The 19986-nt window shown below is 41.3% G+C and overlaps 1 protein-coding gene across 3 annotated transcripts in view; it reads right to left on the reverse strand.

Moving 5' to 3' along the window:
• Nucleotides 1-19824, reverse strand: part of OTOF (otoferlin) — a 181508-nt gene extending 161684 nt beyond the window's left edge. For all 3 annotated transcript variants that reach the window (XM_007475949.3, XM_007475948.3, XM_056813149.1), the window contains exon 1: nt 19606-19824. In XM_007475949.3, coding sequence (XP_007476011.1) covers nt 19606-19684 — 79 coding nt within the window. In that variant the 5' untranslated portion in view covers nt 19685-19824. The remainder of the gene's footprint in view (nt 1-19605) is intronic.
• Nucleotides 19825-19986: the final 162 nt, after the last annotated feature.

Here is a 19986-nt window from a genome sequence, read left to right on the forward strand (position 1 = left end):
TACCAGAGCAACAATTGTTTTGTCCATTTATTGTTATTTATCATTGCCCCTACTAGGTGCTAGAGTAACAAAGACAAAACCAAAAACTGATCCTTGTTTTTAAAGAACTTACATTTGGGCCTCATTCCATTCATAGCTTTCTCCACACAGTCATTTGCCTGTTGTCTCCCCCATCAGACTGTAAGCTCCTTGAAGGCAAAAACTGTTTTTTGCCTTTTTTGTGTCCCCCCAATTTCACCCAAATTTAGGCTTATTGATTGACTAGAACATCTCTTTTTCTGGTCAGTCATGCTCTTTATGATATCTTTTACAGCACTGCTGGCATCATCATTAACAATGGCAACATGTCACGGTCTATTTATACCTGCTACATTTATCCCTTTGCTTCTAAGTGACCTAAAGCTGAGATTTTCCCAAGATCACTCTGTTCCATAGTGACTTGTTCAAATACTGCTGGTTTTTGGAATGTCTGTTTCTGCTCTATCATGCCTACTCCAACCCAGATCACATTGTTCATGTCTGAAAGCCAACAGCCCCCACAAAGCCCTGGGAAACCAAGGCTAAGCAACAACCAGGAGTTGGGAGCTGTCCCATTTTTCAGCATTAGCAAACGACTTTTTCTTCTGAGCTCTCTTCAGTGACACTCTCATTGTTCTTCCTTTGTACTGTTTTTCCAAGGCCCTATTGTAGATACCACTGAACTACTTTGAATTCTCATTTGGTAAATTTACCTTGAGCATTATTTTTAGTAGTTGATTAGAAAATTATAATTTTCTTTTATACCTGTTTAAAATGTCTTCCACATTCTTAAGTAGGATTTGATTATATCTTAAGCTAAATGTCTTTCCCTAGAGGAACATAACTTGAATCCTACAGAGAAAAGTCAATGGCAAAGTAGAATTTAAAATACAGAAACTCATTTTAAGGCCAACTTTAAAAGAAATTTTATTAAATTTATTAAGCATTGTGATTCCAAGGAATACAAAGAACATAACAAATGATTCCTACCCTCAAGGATCCTGATAGGATCATAATTTTGACCTGGAAGGACCTTGGTGATCATTGGATTCAACCTTCTCCTTTTGCATATGAGGAAGTAGACCCAGAGAAGGAAAATGTCTTACCCAAAATTACACAGGTGGTAAATAAGAGAGGTAAGATTTGAATTCATGTCATCTCATTCCAATTCCAGCACCCTTTTCACTATTATTGTTGTATTCTATTGGAAATGCATCTATCTGAAACATGCTTCTCCTTATTCCTGTGCAGGTGTGAGTCTCTGACTCTTTTGCTGGTGCTTACTTGATTGAAAAGACCTTTTTTCCCTTTACTCTCTCTCTCTCTCTATTTCTCTCTCTTTTAGTTTATTATTAAAATTCCTATATATTTTTTCAATTCTAGGAGTATTTATTTCTTTTTACTCCTACAAAAGTTTTGGCAGACCACAAAGGAATTAAGAGCTAGATGAACCAGTTTTCTTCTCCTGCCATAGTTTTCTCTCTCCCCTCTCCCCTTTTCTTTCTTCCTTCTACCTTCTCCCTCCTGAAAACCCTTCAAAGCCTTCTTAGGCTCATTGCCTACACCTGCACATTCCCTAAACAATAGTTGATGGATTCAAAATGAAGAATGCAACATAACATTTTGGGGCAGGGCTAATAAAGAAATTTTCTTTCCTCAAATATCTGTCACCAGTTTCATTTTTCTTTTTTTCTTTTTTTTTCTTTTTCATTGTTAAGTTAGGGGTGGCAGGAAGTATGAGGGAGAGAAAATAAAAAGAACATATGTATTATCTAAAATGTGGTATACCTGCAGAGTTTTGTGCCCACAGTGAGGTATATCTTTGAAAGTAACCCATTTACATTTTCAAATATGTTGAAAGCATTAAGGTAATAAACACTTATTAAGCACTTACTACATGCTAGCATGAGGAAATCTTTTTTTTCTTTTTTGAAAGTTCTAGATTTCAGAAGTCACAGGTAGGAAAATGGTTTCTTAAACCCTAAAATAGAGCAAGGGAGACTTACTGCTCTCAAAAAAGAATCGAAACAAAGAGAATTTAAAGATCTTCTAGGGGTGAATTCATCCAGGCTGGAGTTAGCAAAGGGGCGAAGAAAAACCTGTGGGAATCAATTTTTCTATTCTGATTGGTCATGATCTAGGCATTGGAAGGAAAGATGGAAACTACAGATTTAGCTGAATGGCTGGTTCGCTTTCCCCCAGAGATTGGAAACAAACTGTGTTTCATTTGGCTGTTAAGTTGTCTTCTAATTAATGTGGTTGAATGTGGCTATCCTTGACTGGATCTAATCTAATTCTCTTGTGGAATTTTGGTGCCTTCATATCCTGAGAGCAAGAGAAGGTATGTTGGATTAGAACAATAACTCATACATAACTAGTGTCTAATAATTCACAAAGCACTTTGCCCACAACAGCCCTGAGATTGGTAGGTCTCCATTAAACAGAAAAGGCAACTTATAAACCCATCTGATCTTATAGCCTAGGTTTGAGCTTAAGAATCCAGATTCCATATCCAGCACATGTTCTACTGTATTTCCAGTGATCTAAATTCTTAGTCTCAGAGTCACCCTCCATTCTTTCCCCCACCTTCATTCTTTCCCTAGTTGAATAGTCATCAGGTTTTGTCTCCTTTACATCTCTCACATCTGTCTCTTTCTCTTGATTCACATAGCTACCACCCTAATGCTAATTAATAGGCAGAAGGTGGCCCAGCAGATAGAGTGCCTAGCCTGGAATTAGGAAGACACATCCCCTTGAGTTCAAATCTGACCTCAGATACTTACTACCTGCATGACCCAAGGCAAGTCACTTCACTCTATTTGCCTCAGTTTCCTCATCTATAAAATGAGCTGGAGAAGGAAATTCTAAACCACTCTAGTATCTCTGCCAAGAAAACTCCAAATAGGGTCATGAAGAGTCAGATATTGCTGAAATGATCAAGCAACAACAACGTAGTTGAGAAAAATGAGGCCCATAGAGGTTGACTGTCTTGCCCAGGGTCACAGAGCTAGTGGCTCTCTGAATCAGGACTTGAACCCAGCTCTTCCTTACTCTGAGATGAATGCTCTATCTATATAGGCAAGTCCCTTGATTTCTCTAAAGTCCTTCCTTTGGTGTCAGAAAGAGTTGGACTGAGCTGAATAACAATAAATGCAGACTCTCATCACCTCTCATCTGGACTATGGCAATACCCTTTAATTGGTCTCCCTGCTTTCAGTGTCTCCAACACAACCTCCACACAGTTGCTAACATGATATTCCCAAAACACATATCTGACTGTGGCACTCCTATACTCCGAAAATCTTTAGTGACTTCCTACTACCTCTAGTATAAAGCACATAATCCTCACGTTGTCATTTAAAGCCCTACACAACCTGGCTCCCACATTATTTCCCTTTGTAGATTCTCCATCTGAATCATATCAGTTTTCTAGCTGTTTCTAGGGATATGTTGGAACCAGTTAATCATTACATTTCAGTGTGATAATTTACACCCAGAAATCAGCAAAAATCCCAATATAGGGCTTAATTGTCTAGAATTAAGCAAGTGATGGAGAAGATGTTAATAAGACAGATTCAACTTAAAAGGTTGTTGTAGAATATATATATATATGTATATATATATATATATATATATATATAAAACATATATGTTTTTTTTCTTCAGAGAGCTGGTGGTTAGACATTTACCAGCATACTCCTGACTGTTTCCCAGAGATGATATCTCCCTCATCTCTGTTCCCAAATAGTTATCCATCATTGCTGAAATATACTCTCTCTTCACTCATACCTCTTAGAATGAATGACTAGCTTTCTTCAAGGTACAGCTCATGTGCTCCCTCATACATGTGGGCTTCTCTAATCTTAGAATATAAACTTCTCACATGTGGTGATTTTTTCTTTCTTTCCCTAGAGCATGGCACATAGTATGTGCTTAATAAATACTTGCTGGGTTTATTGATTTATCGTGGAAGTTGTCAGTGCCTCTATCTCTTGAAAGTACTTAGTATGTATATAATTACCCTCTCACTCTACAGCTGCCCTTCACTTGCCTTCCCACAGAAGCATCAAAAGCTGTGGGTTGGGAGAACAAGTGAGGAAATGATGTGGTGATGTAGCAACAGAGAGTGGCAGTCATGATCAAAGGAAAGAGTTATAGGGATGTGTGATGGAGGACTTATTCCACTTCCCCTCTTCCTTTGACTGGGCTTCTTTACATGGTAGTATGCTCCCACCCCCTAGAATTTTTCAAGCAGAAAATGCATGATTACCTTTTAGGTATGTTATAGTTGTAGTTTCTTTCATGTATAGGTTAGTCTAGAGGGTGGTCTCCCTCAACTCTGAAATTCTGGGATTCTATAAAGGCTAGTTCTAGTTGGTCAAAAGGCTTGATCTGAGGTAGGAAAGCAGCAACCATTCAAAGTTCTTTTTTGCAATGGATCCAGTGTTCCATGCCTACACCATGAATGAGCCAGGGCCCTGACTCCAGCAATTTCTGCTTTTGTACAGTATAGAGGAAAGTGTAAGTAGAATATCCTACGAGAGTTGCTCTGTGCACTCCTTGATTTACTTGAGGAAAGACTTAAGCTGTCCAAGTTCTAAAATGCTTAGGACATTGTCTGGGGAATTTCCAAGGTTTAAGAGAGCAGCCGTTTTGCAGTTCCTTGGCAAATGTTTCATGTTTCTTATTATGAGTTACCTTCTAATTATTAAATGCTGTTTTCTTGTTGATTCTATATGAATCATATATCCACTCTAGGAGCATTCTGGTATGTGTTTCTTTTCTTGGAGAAGTAGCTTCATCTTGTCAGAGTCACATGACTATTGCAAATGGAGGTGGATGAGTGGAAGTACCTAAGACAATATCCATAAATTCACACATCCATAACACCGAAAGTCTCAGGCTAGTTTGTGACCAAAGAGAACACCCCACTTACTCAGCACTTCTGCCCTAGTAAGGCATTGGTTTTGTTATTCAGTTATTTTTAAGTTGTATGTAGCTCTTTGTAATCCCATTTGGAGTTCTCTTGGAAAAGATACTGGAGTGGTTTGCCATTTCTTTCTCCAGCTCATTTGACAGATGAGGAAACTGAGGCAAAAAGGGTAAAGTAGACTGCCTAGGGTCATACAGATAGTATCACTGGCCAAATTTGAACTCAAACCTTCCTGACTCCAATCCTAACACTCTATCCATTGTACCACCTAGGTACCCCGGAAAGGCAGGTGCAAATCACCAAAATGACCATGGGACTCTCCTCTGAGTAGTTGTTGCCACTCCCTGGTGTTGTAATATAATTTCTATTTACTCACATATGTATTTTTATAGCTCCTCAACAATGTAAGCTCATTAAGGGTAAATCATGTTTCATTTTGGTTTTCTATCCTCAGCACGCAGGATAGTGCTCTACATATATTGCTTAATAAATATTCTTTTATTGAATTGAATATCAAATTATTTCCCTTTTAGGAAAATATGACTAAGAATCACAAGCACAAAAAAGAAAAGAGTTTCCACGTGGTCATTGTGCCAAAAGATGCAAAGAGATAGGAAACACGAAAGCTGGGAAAACCCCATTGGATATAGTAGTTCAGAGATGGTTGGTAACCTTGAATATTCTCTCTTCTCTCTTGACTTCTTGTGACCCTGCCTTTTCTCAGTTCTTGGGCAAGTTATTCCCCATGGTTTCAATCTCCTCATTTGTAATAAGAATAGATTGAACTAGATGGTCTCTAAGGTCCCTTCTAGCTCTACATCTAGGATCCTATGAACCTTCAGCTCATCTGAACAATCCTTTTCAGTCTCCTTTCCTACATCTTCCTCTTCTTGCCCGCTAGCCCCAAGTGTTTTCCAAGGTTCTGTCCTGGGTCCTTTTTTTTCTTTCGGTAACCTCAGTTTCCAACTAAGTCTGGACAATTTTGCATGCTGATGCTAAAATGTGACTCTGAATTTGTATAAAAGAGGCTGAATCAAAACTGCATATCTGAATGAGGGGTGTAATTGGTGTGAGGGCTTGAGAGAAGAGAGACATTCGTTCTTCTTTAAGAGTCACACATAGTGAACTGATGCAATCATTCTGGAGAGCAATTTGGATCTGTGTTCAAAGAGCTATCAAACTGTATATATCCTTTGACCCAGCAAATTAGACCCATATCTCAAAGAGATATAAAAAATTGGAAAAGAATTATTTGCACAAGAATATTTAAAGCAGTTTTTTTGTGGTGGTAAGGATTTGGAAATTGGGGGGATGCTCATCTGTTGGGAAATGGCTGAACAAGTTGAGGCATATAATTGTGATGGAATATTTTTATGCTTTAAGAAATGACAAGCAGGATAGTTTCAGAAAAACTTAGGAAGACGTACATGAACTGAAGCAGAGTGAAGTGATCAGAATCAGGAAAACATTGTAGTAACAGCAATGATGGGTGATGATCAACTGTGAATGACTTAGCCATACTCAGCAATACAGTGATCCAAGATAATTCCAAAGGATTTATGCTGAAAAATGTTATCTACTTCCAGAGAAAGAAATGATAGGATCTAAATACAAAGTGAAGCATGCTTTTTTTTTACTTTCTTAATTATTTTTGTTGTTTGGGGTTTGTTTGTTTGTTTGTTTGTTTGTTTGTTTTGGCCTGTTTTATTTTGTAACAGCTAAAATGTTTTGCATGACTGCACATGCAAAAGTTATGCAAAATGTCTTGCCTTCTCAAAGAGTTTGGAGAGGTGGAAGGGAAAAAATTTGAAACTCAAAATTTTTTAAAATGTTAGAAAATGGGGGCACCTGGGTAGCTCAGTGGATTGAGAGCCAGGCCTAGAGATGGGAGGTCCTAGATTCAAATCTGGCCTCAGACACTTTCCAGCTGTGTGACCCTGGGCAAGTCACTTAACCCCCATTGCCTAGCCCTTACCACTCTTCTGCCTTGGAGCCAATACACAGTATTGACTCCAAGACGGAAGGTAAGGGTTTTAGAAAAAAAAATAAATTAAAAAAAATAAAATGTTAGAAAATTTTGTTTATGTGTAATTGAGAAAAGAATAAAAACAAACAACATAAAAAGAGTTACACGGTCTCTCTTTGGGACTGTCTTCAGACATGAGAGAGAGAGAGAGAGAACAAGACTTTGGAAACTGAAAACATGTAGGAAAACCAGCTCCTCAGCATGTCTCTGATTTCCAACTTTCCTCCCTAGAAGCTTAGGGAAATTTCCTCTTTGGTGAGATTGGAGTTTCTCTTTTGCTTTGAGTTAAGACCTCACCTCACTATTAGCAAAGAGGTCTTAACCATTTCCTAGTCTATTTTGAGCTGTAGAACTCCAATTTCTGTTTGCTATCTGCTTGGATAAATGAGCTTACTTGATTCTCTATTTATGATAACCTTGCATTTGAAAAGGAGTTCAATGAGCCAGTATAAGTCTATGGGTATAAACTTAGATTAATCCTTCCCCTTTAAGAGATAGTGACCAGGAAAGTATTTTTGAGGGGTTTGAACCCAAACTGTACTGCATAATAAGTAATATTTATGGAGGCACATATCTTTTTAGCACAGTATCCTTTTCTTATATTGGAGATAGGAGCTCCCAATCTTATGACCTTTCTCCTGTTCTCTTCAAGGCAAGAGTTATAGTCTCCCTTGGAGAAGAATCAGCAAGATTCTAGCGCTATCTGTCAATGTCTCCTGAAAACTACATTTAGACAAGCCATATGGATCTAGCTCTCTTACATGAGTAACACATACCTTACATTTTTATACTCTCTTGCTTGGTGATCTCATCAGCTTCCATGAGTTTGGTAATCATCTCTATATAGGTGGTTCTCAGATACATATCCAGACATAGTTCCATTTTTTAAAGTTCTGTACACAATGTCTCTGGCCATTTCCACCCAGACGTCCTGTAGGCATCTTGAACTAAACATATCTAAAACATAACTCTAATTCCTCAAAAATACATCTTTCTAGGGACAGCTGGGTGTCTCAGGGAATTGAGAGTCAGGCCCAGAGACAGGAGGTCCTGGGTTCAAATCTAGCCTCAGACCCTTCCTAGCCATGTGACCCTGGGCAAATCACTTAACCTCCATTGCCTAACCCTTACCACTCTTCTGCCTTGGAGCCAATACACAGTAGTGATTCTAAGATGGAAAGTAAGGGTTAAATACAAATTCTAATTTCAAGGCATTGAAAGGCCTCCATAGCCTGACCCCAGATGACCTTTCTAGTTTTATGTCATATTCCTCCTTTCACACACACTCTATCTCCCTCTTTTTGTCACTTTGTACCAGGTGTTCCTTATGCCTGTACTGCCCTTCCTCCTCACTTTCTGTCTTAGAATTCTGTTTCTTTAAAAGCACAGCATAGGTGCTGCCTCCTGTAAATGGCACTTCCTTCCTGCAAGCTTTTAACTCCCCTTTCCCTTTTAAAAATTGCTTCATATTATGTTTATAACAACCATCTTGGATGGGATGTTACATACATATACTTATCTGTGCAAATGTTGGCTCTACCCCCACCCCCCAACACACACCCTTGAATATGGGCTCCTTGAGGGCAGGGGCTCTTTCCTTTTTTTAATCTTCATTTCCCCAGCATCTATTGCAATTCCTAAGCATGGAGTAGGCACTCCATAAATGTTTGTTGGATGAGACTGGACCTGGGTTCCCTGACTTTCAGTCTAAGGCTCATATAGACTCAGGAAGGGAATTCAGAGGTAAGCTGGTCCAGCCTTTTCATTAAAAATTGTTTTTTAATTCTTAAAAAAAACCTTACTTTCCATCTTAGAATCAATATTATGTATTAGTTCTAAGAAAGAAGAGTTGTATGGACTATGCAAAGGGGATTGAGTGACTTGCCTAGAGTCATTCAGTTAAGAAATATCAAAGGCCAGATTTGAACCCCAAACGTCTTACTTGCAGGTCTGGCTCTCTATCCACTGAACCACTTAGCTGCCCCTAATCCCTAGCTTTTCATTTTGTAGATGAGGAAACTGAGGATCAAGAAGTTTAAGAAATTTGCCTAAAATTTCAGTGTCAGAGGTAAGATTTGAACAATTGCAAATATTCTTTTTTTTTTTTTGCATCATTGACCCCTTTGATTATCTGGTGAAGTCTATGGATGCCATCTCGGAATGATATTTTTAAAAGCATAAAATAATATACATTGGTTTGTGAAACTAAAGGTGTCATTTTCCCTCATTCAAGTTCACAGATGACTCCCCTGAAAATATATCCTAGGGTCATGGACCCCAAGTCAAGAGCCTCTAAACTAGAGCTCTTTCTACTGTTCCAAGCTGTCTTTAATAACAATAGTTTACAGAACTCAAGGCAGAGTCAAGCACTTCCCAATGCAGTATTTATGTTATTGGGAAATGTGTCCTGGATTTTGACGTTTGGAGATTATTTACTCTTCCAGCAATTACTTTGCTATGAATGTGTGTGTGTGTGTAGCCCAGGGTGTTTTTAAGAGCCATCCCCAAGTCCTTATAATTGGCCTTTGTCAAAGGGGGATCTGAGGGATTGTCAGAGCTCTCTGCCTTCCCTCTGGGCTTGGTTCCTGTCGGTTTGTTCCAGGTTGGACCAACCCCTGAGTCTCTCTGACGGTTTGGTATAGAGGATTTGTATGCATCGGTGTGTGTGTGTGTGTGTGTGTGTGTGTGTGTGTGTGTGTGTGTGTGTGAGAGAGAGAGAGAGAGAGAGAGAGAGAGAGAGAGAGGAGAAGTAGGAAGAGGTGGGGGAGGGAGTGGGAGGGAGAGAGAGGGATGGAAAGAAAGGGAGGAGACAGACAGACAGGGACAGAGATAGAGATATGCAGAGAGGGAGGGAGAGAGGGAGAGTTAGAGAGAAAGAAAGAGAAGAAGGGAGGAAGGGGGAGGGAGAGAGAAAGAGGAGAGGGATGCAGGGAGAGAGAGACAGAGAGACACACAGGGAGAGAGAGACAGAGGGACACACACAGAAACAGAGGGAGAGAGAGAGAAAGAGAGAGAGAGAGAGAGAGAGAGAGAGAGAGAGAGAGAGAGAGAGAGAGAGAGAGAGAGAGAGAGAGAGAGAAGAAAGAGAGGGAGGGAGAGAGAGAAAGACAAGATGGAGGGAAGGATGGGAGGGAGGGGAGGGAGGAAGACAGGGAGAGAGAGAGATAGAGACAAGCAGAGACAGACAGACAAACAGACAGAGAGAGCCTGTGTGGGCTGAAGGGGAAGGGGGCATATGGAAGAGATCATAGAAGCTGGAGAGGAAGGGGAGGGTTGAGGCTGGGAATGGTCCCTGGATGTGGGAGTTTCTAAGTCATGCCACATAGAAGGAGGAAAGCCTCTGTTAGTTGTGGATGGAAATGAGAGCCACACAGAGGATGAGCAGGCAAGCTGCCAACAGCGGGGAGTATCGGCCCCACAGGGGAGCACGACCTCATCAGAGACTCTTTTAATCAACCCAACATTAACTGCTGCTTCTCCCTTGGCCCTGCTGGGCTGGAGCACCGACTTTCCTCTCCTCTGCCAGCAGAAACTGGGCGGAGGAGGGGAGAATGGCGGTGATACAGAGAACAGCTAACTCTGGGTGGGCTAGAATTCCAGAGAACCTTCTGGCTCTGGCCAGGATGCAGCAGATGGAGGGTTTTCCGTGGTTATATTAGACATGAAAGTGGACTCAGATTCTTTGGAGCCCGAATAGATTAAAACTGACATTACCCTGACATTCCTTTGACCCAAAATGTTTTCATGTGTCTAGTATTTCAAAGATTTGTTGTTGTTTAGTCAAATCTGACTCTTCATGACTCTATTTGGAGTTTTCTTGGCAAAAATACTGGAGGATTTGCCATTTCCTTCTCCAGCATTTTTTTTTACCGATGCAGAAACTAAGGTAAATGGGGTTAAGTGACTTGTCCAGAGTCACAGAGCTAATAAGTGTCTGAGGTGAGATTTGAACTCAGGAAGATGAATATTCCTCATTCCAGGCCTGGCACTCTATCAACTACAATACCTAGCTGCCCCCATTTCAAAGATGCTGGACCTGAAAAGATCTTACAAGACCTTTGGAAGATCATAGCACCATTCATTAAGAGCTTTAAGGGACCTTACAGGCTCTCAGTTCCTCATATTACAGCAGAGAAAACCAAGGCCCAGAGAGACAGTGACTTGCACACAGTCATACAGATAGTACACATCAGAGAAAGGATTCAAACCCAAGCCATCTGGCTACAAATCTAGTACCCTTTCACTGTACCTCACTGCCCCTCCTAGGTAATTGCCTAGAACTGTTTTAAGTGGACCAGCTAAGTTCAGAGAGGCTAAAGACCAGAAGTTTGGATTTAGAACAGTGAATCCTTCAGCCTCAGTAACTCAGTGAAGACTGATGATCTCTTGAGCCATAGAGGGGGTGCAGTTTGTATTGGTGGAAGGATTCCTGACCAGGAAAAACACTGATCCTTAAAGACTTGAAGAAAATATATGGTTAAGGAAACAGATTCAGGGAGGGATGAGTTTGGATACAGATAAAATGGAAGGAAGGAAGGAAGGAAGGAAGGAAGGAAGGAAGGAAGGAAGGAAGGAAGGAAGGAAGGAAGGAAGGAAGGAAGGAAGGAAGGAAGGAAGGAAGGAAGGAAGGGAGGGAGGGAGGGAGGGAGGGAGGGAGGGAGGGAGGGAGAGAAGGAGGAAAAAAAAGTATTTGTTAAGTGCCTACTATGTGTCAAGCATTGGGCTAAGTACTTTCCAAATATTATTTCATTTGATCCTCACAAGAGCCCTAGGACATGGATGCTATTATCATCTACATTTTATAGTTGAGGAAATTGAGGCAGGCAGATGTTAAGGTGACTTACACAGAGTCATTTAGCTAACTATCTGAGGCCAATTTGAACTCATCTTACTGATGCTAAGCCCAGTGCCCTAACCACTGTGTAATCTAGCTTCCTGTGAAGGAATGATGAAGGTTCTTGATTCTATGATTTATGATGATTGGTTGTAGGGGCTTGTGAAAGATGACCCAAAAGCTATCTGCCAGTTTTTACATATTGGGGCACAGTTTTGAAACCCCAAAAGTCAGAAGCAGAGCCCAGAGGAAAATGTAAAATGGGAATAATAAAAGTATGAACCCCACAGCATTGAGGTGAGGCTCAAATGAATGAAAATGCTTTATATACTTTAAAGTATTATATAAATGTTAGTTACTATTATTATTGTCTCACCAGATTGTTATAGAGATCAAGAGAGATAATATATCTAAAGATTTTTTATATATGTATATATATAACACTATATACATATATACATTCTACACACATACACACATATATATATATAGAGAGAGAATGCTAATTGGTACAGTAGACAGAAACTGTCTCAGTTACTATATGTGTGATGCTGAGCAAGTCACTTAACCTTTATTAGCCTCAGTTTCCTCATCCATAAAATGGGAATAATACTTGACTTTCCTGCTGGATTTGTTTGATAGATCAAGGATATATCAAGGATAGGTTGAGATAATAGTTGTAAAGCATTAGCAAACCTTAAAGCAATCTATAATGCTAGCTGTCATTATGATTAAAGTGTTTTACAAACCTTGAAGTGTCGTATAAATGTTAGTTTTGTTATCCATGTGACTATTAATAGAAGTAGCACACTTTCAGACGAAGTCTCTTGACACCAGTGAAATCACAGGGCTGATCAGAAACAACTTGGGTGGGACTAGCTGTCTCTTTCAGCACTCATACTCTTTGATGCTGTGATTTTGAAAGGTTAAGCAACTTGGTCATGGTCACAAATTATCAGAGGCAGGCTTCAAACGTGGGGTTCTCCTGACTCCAAGGAGAGAATTCTTTGACCTAGAAGGTCCACTCCAGCTCTAAATTTGACCCTAAGGCACTTACTTAATGTTAAGTCCAAGCCATAGTACCTCACTCCTAAGATTAGGGCATTAGGTTAGATAATCTTCAAGTTCTCTCCCAGGGCAAACAATCTTTCTAATATCTGAGGAGGCTCTGCAGGTACTCTTGGTATTCTGAATCTCCATGGAGAAGCTTTTACCATATCAAAAATAGGTATATTGTTGAAAACTGAGGCCGCAAGGAGGCTCCACTTCACAATATAAATCACTGATTCAAGTACTGATGATTCAACCATTTAGTCATCTTGAAATTTCTAACGTGCTTTCTTCCTAGCCACCTTTTAAAATCATTAGTCAAGGTGTTATTCCAATTTTACAAATGGTGAAATTGAGGTTTAGAACCTCTGATGGAATTTCCCCACAGCCATACAGCTAGGAAGTATTGGAACTGGACTCTGAATGACATTGAGTCCAACTCTCTCTTCACATTCCAGGAATCCTGATGTCTGGTCAGGCCATCTCTTCTCCATGTTCAAGTGGAGTTCTCTAGAGTGTCTCAGTGTGATAGGCTAGCAAGAGCACTTAGGTTTAAAAAGTCAACTGTACAAGTAGAGGACTCAAATGATGAGGCTCGGTTTATATGAAAAAGTTATTGGACTGGTTGACGGACCAGGACCCTCAGATCTCAAGCTACAGTATAGTCAAAAGGGGTCACAGAATCTTAATGGGTATTGAGAAAGATAGAGACAAGAGACATAGGGCTACTGGGGCTTTGTCCTAGAGAACTAACACTTAGGAGAAGCATGTTTCCTTCCTGAGGAGGCAGCAGTCATCCCTGCACCTTGATTCACCTCACATTCTTTTCCAGGTAACTATCCCCTTTTTTTCCAACTATTTTTCCTCCAGGGAGGAATAAAATGATAACTCTGGCTGGTTATATATAGTTATAACTGGCTAGTGGGCTAGGGAAGAACAGGCCAGAGCAAAGGCAGAGTTGGGGTGAAGTCTGAGGGAACAAAGATGTCATGATGAACATGGGGCATTGGCCACCTGAGGGATTATGGGAAAGAAGATAGTACATGGGTTGAGCTAGTGTCTTCACTATAGTTCTGTCTCTATCATGCTGTTTGAGCAGCAAGGAAAGAGGGAGCAGGGAGGGAGAGTCTACATCATTGGATGGAGTGCTAAGTAATACCAATGAGATCAGAGATCCATCCAAATATCTAAGTAGGCTTGTCTATTTGACTTACAGCAATGACTTCTGATTTGTCTTATTAGTATAATTTCCTAGTATTTGTGGCATAGGATAGTGGAATTGTTCTTGGTCTTGGTGTTTAGAGACACAGGTTGAAGTTGAGGCTTTGCCACTTACTAGCTGTGTAATATTGGACAGTCATTCTGCCCTCTATGAGCCTCAGCTTCTTAGCCATTAACTCTAAAGCCTAGGTAAGTCAGGATAAAACAGAAACTATTCTATTTGGCTTTTAAATCTCTTCATAACTTACTCCCAGCCTATATTTCCAACCTCACTATACAGAACTCTTCTTCCTTCATCCTACTGCCCAGACAACTGGTCTTCTCTCTGTTCTTCACACATGGTGCTTGATATTTCTTCTTCATGCATGCCTTTGCATTGGCCATTCGTCATGCCTGGAATATGCGCCCTCCTCATCTTTGCCTCATAGAATCACTCACTTTAAGATGCACCACCTTCTATATAAAGTCATTAGTGTTTTCCTCAACTCTAGTGCCCTCCTTCCCTCCCTAGTTTGTATTTAACTTTTATATTTGTTAGTTTGTTTCAGTCATGTCCAACTCTTCATGACCCAATTTAGGGGTTTCTTGGCAAAGATATACAAAGAGTGGCTTGTCATTTCCTTTTCCATATCATTTTACAGATAAGAAAACTGCGACAGAGTTAAGTGACTTTCCCAGGGTCACACAGTCAGTACATGTCTGAGGATGCATTTGAACTCAGATCATTCTGACTTCAGGTCTAGCCCTCTATCCACTGTATCATCTACCTACCTTTGTATTTAACTACCTTGTGTTTATTTTGTATTTACTCTGTATACCATTGTGTATCCAGAGAGGCAGTGTATATTATGATAGTGAGACATCCTTGAAGCCAGGAAGACCTGGCTTCAAGTCCCACACCTGACATATACCCCACCCAAAAAAAGGAGAAACAAGAAAAAACTTGGAATAGCAACCTGACTTGCTTTCTTCCTTGTCTCTGTTCTTCCAGGGAAGGAAGTTTCATGTGTAAGTTATTTGTACATAGTGGTGTGCCTTAGGACTCCTTGTTCTCCTTGAACTGTACAGAATTTTTTTTTAAGTACCTTGGGAATCCCAGCCCTTTGGCTTTATAAACATTAAACATTACTTTGCAAATAAAAAAACAACCAGTGTACAATCCTGGAAAAGTCACTCAACCTCTCGTTGGCCTAGGTTTCTAAAACTCTCAGTTGCTAATGGGGATCTAAGGCTATATTTTGCTGCCTCCTTAAGTATTCCCTGCAACAGTGGAACCACAGCTCCATTTCCTGGGTCTACACTTCTATGCACGTGGTAGGTAATCTCCTCGAGGGCAGGGACTGTTTCATTTTGTTTTGGTATCTTACTTAGTCCAGTGGCTGATGCAGAGTAAGTTAGTGCTTGGTTTTTGAGTGATTGTTCGGTCAAGGGGGTAAAATGTTATTTGTATTCCTTCTCTACCCAATAGGGTCGTTTGTGAAGAGCCTAGTCTTATCAGACTCATTCAACAACCAAGAATTCATTGCCTACCCTGAATTCAGTATCTGTTTTATGCAGGAGAAGACATAAATTTAGACAAGACAATATGGGGATGAGATACAACACAGATACCTTTGCAATCAATCAATCAATCAATATTTATTAAACATCTAGATGCCAGGCGCTGTGCTATGTACTGGGATACAAATACAAAGAATGAAATAATCGTACACCATGAACACTTCAATTAATTTAATTCACACATTATAGAGTTGCATACAAAATATTATGGTATGTCTGAGGGGGGAATGTGGTTATTGAAGCAGGGAATGGTAAAGGAAGTCATCCAGGAGGAAGTAGCATTTGATTTGACTTAGGTAGAGGATGGGTAGGAATTCAGCTAGGTGGCACAATGGATCTCTATCCATTGCTATACTTGGAATCAGGAAGATTGATCTTCTTGAGTTCAAATCTGGCCTCAGACACTTACTAGTTATGGGACCCTGGGCAAGTCATTTAACCTCTGCCTTCCTCAGTTTCCTCATCTATAAAATGAGCTGGAAAAGGAAATGGTAAACCACTCCAGTAATTTTTGCCAAGAAAACCCCAAAGGGAGTCCCAAAGAGTCAGAACTGAAACAACTAAACAACAATGAACAATAGTCCATAACTCCCAGGGTGGCTGTAGAATAAAGTGTCACAAATCCTTCATAAATCTCAAAATGTTGCATAAATGCGGGTTGTTTATTGTGGTTGTTGTTATTATTATTAGCTCACTCGGCAACCAGCTTTAGCTGTCTCCCCCATCCTCTCTCTGAGAGTCTAGGGTCCCAACTTGAGGAAGAAGCATCAGGAAGATGGGTATGGGGGAGGAGGTTAGATCTATGTGGAAGGAAAATAGCAAGAGATGACAGAGAGGGGAGTGGGTTCAAGAATCACACCTCCTTTTTCTTTCCTCATCAATTCAATTCAATGAACCTTTATTAAACAATCACTTTTTTAGGCACTGTCCTGGGCCTGGGATACAACCACAAAAACGAAGCAGTCCTTCCTCTTAAGAGGTTTACATTCTTTTTATTCTCTTTCATGACTCCAGGGGCAACTCAAATAGCTCTTTTCTCATTTTTCCTTAAATTATTTGCCTGCAGAATGGAATTGATTTAGGTAGCCTCAGGGACATTATCTTTGTGTAAACCCCAAGTTAAAGGCCGAGAGGCATAGTGGAATTTTACAATCTGTAGAAATCTGTTTGAATCCTGTGGTGGTGTCAAATTTAAATAGAAATGGGGCTACAAAATTGTGCACAAAGGATCCCTGAGGGTCACAGAATTGACTTAGAAAATTATATTAATGCTATCTTTGTTTTATCATATTTTTATTTTGTTATATATTTTCCAATTGCATTCTTTAAAAACCCCTATCTTCCATCTTGGAATCAATACTGTGTATTGGTTCTTTGGCAGAAGGTAAGGGCTAGACAATTGGGGTTAAGTGACTTGCTCAGAGTCACACAGCTAGGAAGTGTCTGAGGCCAAATTTGAACCTAGGACTTCCCGTCTCTAGGCCTGGCTCTCAACCCACTGAGGCACCCAGTTGGCCCCTCTGACTACATTTTAATGTGGTACAGATCTTACTCAAGACTGTTGTGGACTGCATGACGCTAGCAGGCTATGTGTTTGACACTTTTGGCATACATAGCTACCCTGCCCTTCAGCCTCAGGTTCTTCATCTGTAAAATGGGAGTAAAAATACTTGCTGCATCATCGTTCTTTTAGGTTTTTTTTACTAAAGAGTTTTTTAAACTTTATATCTGAAATGTAAGAAAAAATGTGAATTGTTATTTGAGTTAATTATTATTTGAGCTAAGAGTAATCCAGCATCTAAACACTGTGTTCTCTATGAGATCAAAATGCAGTTTGATAAAGATGAAAGAAATATGGATTTTTTTGGTCAGTTTCTACAAGCACCATGCAGAGAGTGTTGCAGGGAAAAAGTATACCTTGGATGGTGCCAAGAAGGACAACCTACCCAGCCATTGCCTCTTCTATCAATCTGCTCCCCTTGCTAATTTGTCATTCTGCTCCTGATTCAGCTGCTGTTCAGAGACATACCTAGGAATCCTAGTGCCTGGGGCAGATGTGGGAAAGGGTTAGGGGAGACAATGTCATAGGGAAGACAGAGAAGTTGTTCTTGGGGAGGCCACCAGAGATGGAACAGGAACAGAGAGGGGCCAGGCTGGGGAGGACTTTGCCTAGAGTGAGCAAAGGACCTAGAAGGTTACCTCGAGCATTTGGCCTGACTTCCTTTCCATGGTTCCATGGCTAATTTTAGTTTGAAACACTGGGGGGGGGGGGGTACAATTGTATGAGGGAAGGGGAGGCCTGGCCTCCAGAGACAGCGTGCTTGCACCTTTGGTACAACGGATGACCCCTTTGTCTCCCAGCTCCTGGGAAGAGGTCAGAGAGGCAAGCTACAGGCATTCACAGGGACTAAAATAGGGGGAGAGCACAGCAGCCACCATCACCTTCCATATGGCCAGAATGAAATGAGAACACTTTGCAGGCCTGGTGGGCCAGAAGAGTCCCATGCCCTTAGGAATGCCATGAGAGGGAATGTGTCTTCTAATATTTAGAAGCCTGAGGCAAAGCAGCTCTGTTGTAATCTCTCTCCCTACAAGGAGCTCATTCCCTTGGGGTTCCTGCCTATCTGTTGTAAAGGAGGGGAAAGGAAACTCAGCTCCTCCCTCCTCAGCATTTGCTCTTCCTTGATACAGGACAGGTAAAGAAACATTTTGGGATCACAAAATACGACTCCTGTCGTATAGGATTCTTCTGCCTGGAAGATGAGGAGGGGATGTGCTTTCTCCCTACATTTCTCCCCTGCCCCACTCATCACTCAGTGGAGGTGGATTCCCACCAACATACTAATACTAATAACACAGCTGCTATTTATAAGGCTTTCAAAGCCTTTTATATATTTTATCTCATTTGATCCTAACAACCATCTTGTGAGGTAGGCACTATTTGTATCCCCATTTTACAGATGAGCAAACAAAGATTAAATGGCTTGCCCAGTCACACAGCTAAGTAAGTATCTGAGACAGGATTTGAACCTGACTCTCCGCAGTACACCCCCAAAATCACTGTCTGAAAAGCGAGATATGTCCTCTGGGCTTTGGACAAAGGGCACCATGGGCATGTCCTGAGACAGAGGAATGGGCAAGAGACAAGAGAAGCTGAGATGAGGGAAAAGGCAGTCATAGAGCACAAATAGAAGAGGGGGTGTCCCAAGGGAGCTGTGGAGAGGGAGCAAGGGTGAGAATTGAATAGGGCTCAAGGAAACACACAGGCTGATGCACAGACCCCACAGATCTGAAGGCTGGTCAAGATGGTCTGGGCACAGGTTCACCCCAGCCTTCTTGAGCTTCTAGGCTGGGGTACAACTTGAACATCTGTGCCTATTTGGGATCAGATCCTCAACCCTGTGTGTGAGTGAAGATGGGGGGGGGGGATGGAACCACAGAAATCTGGCCAGAACTAAAACCAGACTAGATCTCTGCAGTCTTACAAGGGGAGAACTCTTCAGTACTGGTCTACTGGGAGATTATGCTAGCCTCTTCCCAACTGCCACCTTATTCAGAGATCAGGATCCTTTCTCTTTCCTCTCCGAAGCCCCCTGCAACCAGATGAATTCTCACCCAACTCAAGAAGGAGCAATGAAGAATCACAAAGGTAAAGAGAGATAGGGGGAAAAGGGCAGAACAATAAGGGGGGGCAACACAGACAAAGAGATATAGAAACAGGGAGAGCCCTCATTGCTCAAGAAATCCAAAGGAGCAGCCTAGCGAGAGGCAGGTGCTGTTATCCAACTCAAGCCCCCATCTCCTAGGGTTCTGCAGAGAACTTTTGCTCTGCCCTCCACCCCAATCCTCCTCACCCTCGCGAATCCTGCAGGTGCTATTCCAAGGAGCTTGGCATATTTCAAAGTGAGGGAGGGATCCCCCTAAAAGCCCACGTCTTGGAAAGTGAATAGGACTGGTCCATACCTCGGAAAGTGACTTTGGCGATGCGATCACCCTTGCCCTTCAGCTCTGTGATGGTCTTCAGATGAACTATGAGAGCCATGCTGGACAGGGAGGGCCGCCTCCAGAGTGGGTAGGCAATGGGCCAGTGCCACTGAGGGGCAGCTGAAGCGACGCAGCCTGCGAGCCTCTCACTCTGCTTCTTCCCTCTGCCTCCTCCTCCTTCACCCTAGATGCTGCCCACAGAGACCCAAGAAAGAGGAGCTGCTGTTCTTCACCGCCCGCCACTCAGCAGCAGAGCAGCCTCCTCCCCCCTCTTCAGCTCGGAGTTGTCAATCCAGAGCCACCATTCCAAGAGTGGGCTCTGTGGATGAGTGTGTGAGTGTGTGTGTGTGTGTGTGTGTA

This window comes from Monodelphis domestica, chromosome 1 (genome assembly GCF_027887165.1).
Source record: "Monodelphis domestica isolate mMonDom1 chromosome 1, mMonDom1.pri, whole genome shotgun sequence".
NCBI classification, from domain to species: domain Eukaryota; kingdom Metazoa; phylum Chordata; class Mammalia; order Didelphimorphia; family Didelphidae; genus Monodelphis; species Monodelphis domestica.